This window comes from Pezoporus wallicus, unplaced genomic scaffold, assembly GCF_028554395.1.
Source record: "Pezoporus wallicus isolate ANWC-B61680 ecotype Strahan unplaced genomic scaffold, APGP_CSIRO_Pwel_v1 scaffold_2146, whole genome shotgun sequence".
In the NCBI taxonomy this organism is placed as follows: domain Eukaryota; kingdom Metazoa; phylum Chordata; class Aves; order Psittaciformes; family Psittacidae; genus Pezoporus; species Pezoporus wallicus.
In genome coordinates, this window is record NW_026639769.1 from 1,338,444 (window position 1) to 1,348,347 (window position 9,904).

Genomic DNA, 9,904 nt, shown 5'->3' on the forward strand with positions numbered 1-9,904 from the left:
TATTTTTTAAAAAGTAGAAACCAACATACTTATATAAAAATGTACTGGCACACAAACATTGTAGTGATATTTTACTCAGAAAACTCCATGGCTTTCTTCAAAGGAAAAAAAAAAAGTCATAGAACTTTTATTAATCAAAGTACAAACCACGTTGTGCATTACATTTTGTGTTCACATCAATTCTGAAGACATGCTAAAAACATGTGAAACAAGAATACTGTTTTGTAAACACAAGGTATACAGGATTACAGTAGCTCATCTATTAGCTAGCTAAATGAATCACTGTTTCACAGAGGTTCTTGGTAGCTATCACATTTATTTGCCCTTCCTAGCTTATCCACATTAATTTGAAAGCAATAAAAATATCCTGTAGCTTATCTAGTGGAAAAAGACAACGATTTCTTTTACAAATTAGCAACATTCTGAGCTTGTCTGGCTTTTTTTTTCTTCCTTTTTCTTTTCTCACCACCGTTGAACCCAAATTTAGAAAATAGAAAATAAACAGTAAAACTGGAATTCCCTCAGCAGTATTTCACCACTTCTTATTGTTCTGGGACCAAGAGTTCTAGTTTGAATCATTCAAGAAACCAATTAGAAAAATGTCATTACTTGCCTAAAATCTATTTCAGTTTGGTCATTTTGTGCGTTCAGTTCTTTGCTACACAGACGATATCGATTTCTCTAGAAAACACACCAGTATCCCAATACTCTTATCTCAAATATCATATTTCCTGCAGACCAGTTGAATATAAAAATCACATCTTTTCCTCAAAGTCTGCAAACATGCTTCACTATACTGATGATATCTAGTAATCCCAATAAAAAGTTGGTTCTTTGAGAACTCTATTGACCATTACTGGCAATTAGTCAACTATGAAGGTAATCATGGCTCCAAAACAATATTTGAATTTACAAAATCAACAGTAGAATCACATCCAATACATAAGGCATATCAACTAGAATAAATTTTAGAAGCTTAAGATGATTCTACTGCGTAAGTGCTCTAAATGTCTGATTTTACAGCGAGGGCTCGTTTATCACAGTTTTCAGTATGTCGTTAGATGACATTTTCAACAATTTCTGACAAAGTCTCTACTCTTCTGCAATCACTGTCCTTCTGTGAATAAATGTATTCATTAGTTAGGTCTCATTTTCAGTCTCTTTACACTAATTCATTAATTATCCTTTGTAGGACCTGAGCCAAACCCCACTGAATTCAATGATGGCCGCTGGCCATCATATTTGAGAAATCATGGCAGTCAGGTGAAGTTCCCGATGACTGGAAAAAGGGAAATATAACCCCCATTTTCAAGAAGGGGAAAATGGATGACCCAGGGAATTACAGACCAGTCAGTCTCACCTCTGTGCCTGGCAAAATCTTGGAGCAGATTCTCCTGGAAGGCATGCTAAGGCACAGGAAAAACCAGCAAGGTGCTTGGTGACAGCCAGCATGGCTTCACTAAGGGGAAATCCTGCCTGACCAATTTGGTGGCCTTCTATGATGGGGCTACAGAACTGGGGTGGAACTGATGGACAGGGGTAGAGCAGTTGATGTCATCTACCTGGACTTGTGTAAAGCATTCGACACTGTCCCACATGACATCCTTGTCTCTAAATTGGAGAGACATCAATTTGATGGATGGACCACTCAGTGGATAAAGAACTGGCTGGATGGCCGCACACAAAGAGTTGTGGTCAATGGCTCAATGTCCGGCTAAAGACCAGTAACGAGTGGCGTCCCTCAGGGATCAGTGTTGTGACCGGTCTTGTTTAACATCTTCGTCACTGACATGGACAGTGGGATTGAGTGCGCCCTCAGCAAGTTTGCCAATGACACCAAGCTGTGTGGTTCAGTTGATACCCTGGAGGAAAGGAATGCCATCCAGAGGGACCTCGACACGCTTGTGAGGTGGGCTGATGCCAACCTCATGGAGTTTAACCATGCCAAGTGCAAGGTCCTACACCTGGGACAGAGCAATCCCAGGCACAGCTACAGGTTGGGCAGAGAAGAGATTCAGAGCAGCCCTGCGGAGAAGGACTTGGGGGTGTTGGTTGATGAGAAAATGAACATGGGCCGGCAGTGTGCACTTGCAGCCCAGAAAGCCAACTGTATCCTGGGCTGCATCAAAAGGAGCATGACTAGCAGGTCGAAGGAGGTGATCCTGCCCCTTTACTCTGCTCTCAGGAGACCTCACCTGGAGTATTGTGTGCAGTTCTGGTGTCCTCAACATAAAAAGGACATGGAACTGTTGGATCAAGTCCAGAGGAGGCCCACGAGGATGATCAGGGGACTGGAGCACCTCCCGTATGAAGACAGGCTGAGAAAGTTGGGGCTGTTCAGCCTGGAGAAGAGAAGGCTGCGTGGAGACCTCATAGCAGCCTTCCAGTATCTGAAGGGGGGCTATAGGAATGCTGGAGAGGGACTATTCATTAGGAACTGCAGTGACAGGACAAGGAGTAACGGGTTAAAACTTAAACAGGGGAAGTTTAGATTGGATATAAGAAGGAAATTCTTTCCTGTTACAGTGGTGAGGCACTGGAATGGGTTTCCCAGGGAGGTTGTGAATGCTCCATCCCTGGCAGTGTTCAAGGCCAGGTTGGACAGAACTTCGGTTCGGTGTCATGGTTCATTGTGAGGTGTCCCTGCCCATGGCAGGGGGGTTGGAGCTAGATGATCTTAAAGTCCTTTTCAACCTTAATTATTCTATTCTATTCTATTCTATTCTAGTTTCCTAGCTTACTACTTAAATACTTTAGCACGCTGCAAAGACAGTACCTGTGTGATCTCTGAAAACTGTTGAGTCTGATTATAAAAATCTAAACCAAAACTTAACTAGTCTGGTTTTCTATAATTTACTTTTTCAGAGGATGGGCAATACTGCAATTTTTGTACCTAGTGATATGCAGCTTAAAAAAAAATAAGAGAATACTAAAGTTTACCTTAGCATCATTCCTGTCAGAACACACACATACATATTTTTACACTACTTCCTCACTGACTTTCTCAATACAATCCATAACCCAAACCTTAAGCTGTTACACTTACACTTTACAGCTCTCCTTACTACTCTCATTTTGCTGGTGTAAATCAGCAATTGCATCATTGCTGTTGTTTATATCTTCCTGCAGCCTAGTGATTTCATTCTTTTTTTCTGTGATTTTTGCAGTATACACTGAAATTAAAAAAAAATAAATAAATTTAAGCATATGTATTTTTAATATAACCGTGAAATAAAAAGTCTACTTTCAGAATGATTAAAAATTTCTTCAGAAATACTTGATCTCAATATCACCAGATGAGTGGACAGTCTGCAATTAAGAAAAGCAACAACGAAGTGAGAAAAAAAATTATGGAGTTTTCAGCTGTGTGGTACCTTAATTATCATTTAATATTATGAGACTGACTTTGGAAGAAGTATTTGTGCTGTTTCCACATCCCAGTCTGTAATTTTTTGGAATCCACAATGTTTGCAGATACTAGAAGTAGCATACAGGGAAACCAGAATGTAAGCCACTTTGCTCTCAGCAGTGCTTGCAACTGGGGAGACTGACTGGTGTAAAACAGTTGCTTTGAGATAAAGGTCTCTTTGAAACACTGGTTTTCTTGAAGTCCAGAAGCACAAATGTTTTGAATGGAAAAGCTGACCACAAAAATGGGAAAATAAAAACATCACTAAAGGAGTATAAGAAAACTATTATATTATTATAAACAGAGAAACTGAAAAGGAGAATTTATTCAAGGTGGGAATGTGTCGTGTATAAGAAATTAATATAGGAGACAGGTTAATTAATGAGAAATTGCATTGTAACAACAAATCTTCAAGCACTAGGGTGTTTGTGGAGATTCTTAACACAGATTCTTAATTCTGTCTTTTCTAAAAGCAGGCAGTTAACATTTTCTGAATGAGTGGTCAGTAGAGACTCCGTATTGTGCAACACGATCAGTGTTCTCTTTCACAAGTAAAAGCTGAGAGCTATCATACATGCTCACACTGCAATGCAATAAGTGCAACTGGGTGCACTTTTATTTTTTTTTCTCTGCACTGTTTATTATTTTTTCATACAAGGTTTCAGATTTATTAGTACCAAAACATCCTTTGCCACCACTGCTGCCCTGAAGTATTGTATGCCAAAGCTGGTGGCCCTAAACTGAGGTCAATCACAGACATTCTGCCCTTTTCATCTACTTAACCAGGAAGGGCATCATAGTTACGAGAGATATACCTTGAGTTGCCTGACCTACTGCTCTAGAACTTCAGGTCATCCTGAAGTTTGGGTCTAGTTCTGCACTACTTGCTATATATTCGCTTTCAATGCCAGCTGCATTTATACTGAAAGAAAAACCAACCCCAAATGCACTTCTCAGAGAAACATCAGTCAATGAAAAGCAAGAGTTATATTTTTGAGATATCCTGAAGATCTTCAATATCTTAATATTTTCAATATCTGAAGTCAGTAACTTGCTGTTACTTAGCACAAAGTGCAGCTTTTGGACAACTGACGTAAACTTCATTTCTGTTAAAAAAAAACAAAACAGGCGTATTTGGAAGTAGCCTGCAGATGACATTTTGAGATTTACCAAGATATAACTGTATTAAGAAAATATCTATTCCCTAAGTAAAGCAATGCACTTAACACTTAATTTAGCATTTTCTATTGATGAGCACTTTTGTGACCAGTATGAGTTGTTCTACTTGGCCTTTGCTTTTGCAAAGACCTTGTGGATGAGATCCATCTCACCCAACTTTACAATGCAGGCACCTACTTCAAAACTAGACATCCCCAGCTACCAGTACACTCAGCAGAGTGAAGTGGACGTTTTTTAAAGCTTACTTTCTCTAACCTACTTTAAACACTCTCTTCTGGATAAGACAAATCACACCCTGAAAGTGCCCATTTCCCTCCACTGGTCGTAAAGGGACTCTAGCCAAAAAGCCTGCCAAATCTCACACTAAAAGCCTGAGGCTGAATGCTACAGCTGTTTCTCTGCCAAGTAATACTCACACAAAGATGAAATTCAATCAGTGGAACTATTTCTGGGTAGGTTTTTGAAAGATTTAACCCAAACTTTTAGAAGTCTGAGTGCTTGTTCATACATATTTAGATATCTTGAACATTGAAATAGCTGTGCCATGTTATTACACAGCACGCTCATCTACCATAAGACTGCATAAATGTTAAGAAAAAAAATAACTCTAAGGTTCAATTATTTGACTGGAAAGTTAAAAGACAATTCTAGGTGTTCCAGATTTAGTGTTACAGATGGTTTAGTGTTTAAGATGCTTCAAATCAGTATCGATAATCTTCTTAAACAGTAAGTACTTTCTTGCACATATCATTCAAGATTATTAGAGATGTTGCCATCAAGAGGAACACCAATTAGACCAGAATTCTCTCTGTTCTTTTACCTGAAGGTTATGAGCTTCAATATCTACCTATGAAGTACCAGTGATGAACACAGATATCCTCAGATCGCATAAAGAATAGCTTCTCTACCACGATAATACTTGTGATTCCACACAGTTGCATGGTAAAAAAAAAAAAATCAGTCCAGAAATGAGTCAATTGTATTAAGCGGTCTGTAAGTCCTGGGAGAAAAAAATCTGATGTGAAGTAAGACTTTTTCATTGGGTTTATTATTTTGAATTTCAAATAAAATTACTAGCTGCTTGATGGCAAAAAAGAAGAACCAGGCTTGAGTAGGTAGTAGCAACTGAGAGAAGTTTCACTATTTTAAGAGAACAGAGAGAAGAAGCAGTGAGGCAGAGGTCCAAATCTGGAAAGAACAAAAACCATGAAGGAAGAAAGGAAGGCAAGTGGCAGATGTATTGAGTAAGCACAGCTGAATCAAAGAACTGCCAGTGACTGCGAGGAGCTACAGAGTAAGAGCAGGAAATGGTGCAGCACGAAACTGGCTGTCCATGAGACAGCTGAACAGCATCAGCTAAAAGTTGCAAGCAAAAGCAAAGTCTGATAGGGAGAATGAGCAAGCATTGATGGCAAAAGATGAGGTAGGGTGAGAGCAGGACACGGGACAGCTTTCATTACTAGGCTTGCTTCCGCCCCTGAAACACAGTATATGTATACCGGGACTAATAAAACAAAAGCAGTGTGTTCAGTGTCTAGTAAAATGATAATTTATCACTACTCACAATTTATCTGTTGATTCACATGTTCCTTAGCATAAGAAGTTTGTTCTAGCTGGAAAACTAAGAAGAAAATAAATGCTTTTTTTTTGTATATATACACACATATATACAAGTTGAGCTGCAAAACAAATGTATGTTGTACAGAATTAATTGCACAAACACTGATTAGAAAAGATTTGAACAAAATACCTAAATAGCAATTTTACTATTAAATAGCAGTTAGTACCCTTTTCCATGGCCTCACAATTAAGAGAATATTACATAGGCAAATATCAAGACCTTAATACTGTAAAAGTATTTGAACTTAGTATTACTGTTTAAAGTAGAAAACATCATAATTTGTACGGCATTCATAATTATTAATTTAAAATATATGACAAAATTACATACCAAACTCAAGCAGAAGTTTGTCTAAGTTGCTCAAAAGCCTGTCACTCATTGTGCAAGCTACAAAAGAAAAATGCAATTCGAGTATTTAAACAGTCAGAAGCTTTACTGATACAACAAAAAAGTCAAATTGCAAGACAATACCATACATTTTAAGATAAAAGGGAGGAAAAAAAGTTTTAACTGCATTTGAATTACTATCTAAACCACTTCAGTGGAACCAAATTTCTCACTAACAATGGCAATGCACTCATAGAAAGTTTAAAGCACAGTTACAGAAAAAAGGACGTATATCATAAAAGATAAACCTTTTATCCTGCAGCAGTTCTATCTTTGAGAGGCTTAATGTTCCTAGAAAATTTAGAATGCAAGAAAAGATGCTTGAGTACAAAACGTACAGCCTCTGATCCATCAGTTTTCCTAAGCATACAGACAGCAATGCTGGTAATGGAAAAGCTACTCATCCATTTTGTACACTCCTCCCGTAGCAATTGCAAAATACATTTAAATAAGAAGGTATATGCATAAGTGATTAAAGGCAGAACTCATATACAATAGAAAGCAGATTATTACAAATTCATTCTTCTGTTTGTAGAGCATTGCTATGTGCAAAAACTCAGTTACGGGTTTTTTAAGAGTTTGGGATTCATGTAGTCTTCTAAAACAGATCCAATCAACATTTTATCAGAACGTTCTGAATACAGCTTGCTAGCTCAGATATACTCAATATTAAGCAAAGTTACCGGGTACTTAATTGTGCCACAATGGCTTCCCCATACCCTTAGCACTGTGTAAGAAGTAAAGCCACAACAAATTGGTCATAAGGATGAGATCCTAATCTGGGATAAAGTGAAACAGAAAACAACTGCAGAATTTAACTAAAGTGGCATTAAGGCTACATGCTGTAACACTGAGACTGTGAAAACAGAAGCAGCTGGGGGAGCATTTAAAATGCTGGATGTTTGGCAGAAATTAATTTGCCTACCAGTTAAGTGAGGATCAGAACATCCAATCCAAGTGACTGGATTAGTATAGGCTGCAATAAAAACTCTGAGAAAGAGGTAATAGTTTTACCAAATGTATTTAAAACCTTGGATTCCTAGTGCCTGGAAACACTCATTTCTGAAAATACTAAGAAAAAGATGAAGAAATACTACCTCGAGCCCCAGGTGAATGCAGAATATTTTTGCTTTTACACAATGTAAAAGAAAATTCTAATTCCTTTGGATGCAAAAATTAGCTTGGAGCATACATAAACATCTGTCTCTAGAAACTGTTTAACGATGTTCATTAGTTGTTTCCCTGACAGTTCCCATTAAAACTGCAAAATATTGTGGCATATACAGAAGCTACACAGATGAAAGCAAAATAAAAAGCACAAAACATTAAACAGCAAAGAATTTCTACTCATTGGTTTATAAACCACAGCACAAAGCTGACCAACAGAGCAGACTATACAGCCACGTATTATTAAGATACATATCATTCTATCATCTAGCCACTAAGACAGTTACAGTTAATTTTAGGTTTTGAATGTGTTTTGATAGAAAGAAACAGAACTAGAGTGCTTCATTTTTTTCTGTATCTTTACAATACAATTTATATAAAGGCTAAAGTTGCAGAAAATGACAATGCTTCTAAAAGTAGACATATGTAAAATACCTGCTATATTGGATATTGTTAAAATGAAGTAACATAACAGCAAATGACAAATGTCATTCTATGTTTTGAATTATGATGATACATACATCACTAGTAGAAAGGGCTGAGAGATTCAATTGCACTGGTGATTCATAGGATGCCTGCAGATTTTTAAAACAGTAGTTAACACCAGCCTAAAACAAAAGACATCTAAATATTGGACAGTTGATGACTTCCAGATTATGACTGTAATAAAGACTGATTCTTGGTGCTACTGGAGAAAAAGCATCATCAAATCATTGCCCAACCCTGGATGACGAATTCAGAGGATGTTCCTATATGCAACTGTTATTTTTGTTAAAGAGAAATAAGTAATGTACAGCAATGGGAACACAGCAGTGAAAAATACCCACAATCTACTATGTAAATTTCTTCCTTAAAAATCAAACATGCAATTCTACCCACTGTCAGCTTGCAACAGTATTAATTTCTGTTGGCTTTATATAAATAAGTCCAGCAGGGCTCTTTCAAGAGCAAGCCATGTTTTGTGTGTGCTATTCACTACTTTTAAAGACCCTCTGAAGTGACTGGTTGGTTCTTCTTGAATTTTAGAAGAGTTCACATTTCTGTACTAACTTCTCTTTTTTAAAAAAATGCCTCTCATCGTATTGCTTATGTTCTTCTGCCCCTCTTTGCAACATCGCTTTTAGGAACCCAGTGAGGAGATTTGAACCCTGTGGCAAGACTTGAGCCTGCCTTCAAGGGGAAGACGTGCCATTCTTTCTCAAAAACTGCTGCCTTTTTCACTGTTTCTAACATCACTGGAGCCCTTTCCTGACTGGCAGCAATTCCATTTATTATATCCAAATTAAAGTAATTGTAGGACACTCCATTTATGAAGTTGCTGTTCCTGACACGTTTTGAAGTGCATTGCCGATGTGCCTTCATTACTAGCTCACTTATGTACTGTGCCTTCATTACCAGCTACCAACGTGTTTACTGACATGTATGTCAAGCCCTCAGAATATCAAAAATCTTCTGGATTGCCATATTTTACTCACTCAGGCACATATCAAACAAAAGGATATTGCTGCAAATTATTCCCTAAATTCTTGGAATGTAAAAACAAACCAATTTTTGTCAAAATGGTAGGGGGAAAAACTCATCCTTTGGAATACCAGTGGGGCAGCGCCACAAAATGGCGGTGTTAAGGCAGGAGAGTGAGTCCCCCTGGCGGAGGGGTGTCACAGACTGGGGCTGTGAAGTGACCCCTCTGCATCCCGGGTGCCATCAGCACTGTGAAAGCGACCAGGGCGTGGTGTCCCTGTACGGGCTGAGGCGCTGCCGGAAGGGGAAGGGAGAGGAAAGGCAAGACAGCCGTCCAGGCCGTCACCCAGGGTCGTCAGGCGGAGGGGGCCGGAGCATGGCTACAGCCCCGCTCGCTCAGCTTCGTCCCCGCGGTCCCGCAGTGGAACAGGGGCTGCGCAGGGTCGCCGCCAACCTACCCCGGGAGGAGCCCCGCACTTAGGGTGAAGGGCTTGCTTCAGCCCCAGCGGGGCCGGGCACCGCTTCGCCGCTCTCCCTCACCGCCAGCTGCACCTCGCGCCGCAGAGAGGCGGGAAACGTCCGTGCTGCTCTCGCGGCCCTGAGCAGCGGAGCGGGGAGGCGGCGGGGAGGCGGCTGGAGGGTGCGAGCCCGGCCGGAGCGTACGGAGCGGGCAGCTCAGC

General features: G+C 39.4%; 1 protein-coding gene across 1 annotated transcript in view; it reads right to left on the reverse strand.

The window, feature by feature from the left end:
• The window catches only part of CUNH14orf39 (chromosome unknown C14orf39 homolog), a 29,976-nt gene extending 23,386 nt beyond the window's left edge, over positions 1–6,590 (reverse strand). The window contains exons 1-3 of the mRNA XM_057416120.1: positions 6,540–6,590; positions 6,153–6,209; positions 3,047–3,173 (exon numbers count right to left, since the gene is read on the reverse strand). Of these exons, the coding sequence (XP_057272103.1) occupies positions 3,047–3,173; positions 6,153–6,209; positions 6,540–6,588 (233 nt within the window). The 5' untranslated portion in view covers positions 6,589–6,590. The remainder of the gene's footprint in view (positions 1–3,046; positions 3,174–6,152; positions 6,210–6,539) is intronic.
• Between the last annotated feature and the right edge of the window lie 3,314 nt (positions 6,591–9,904).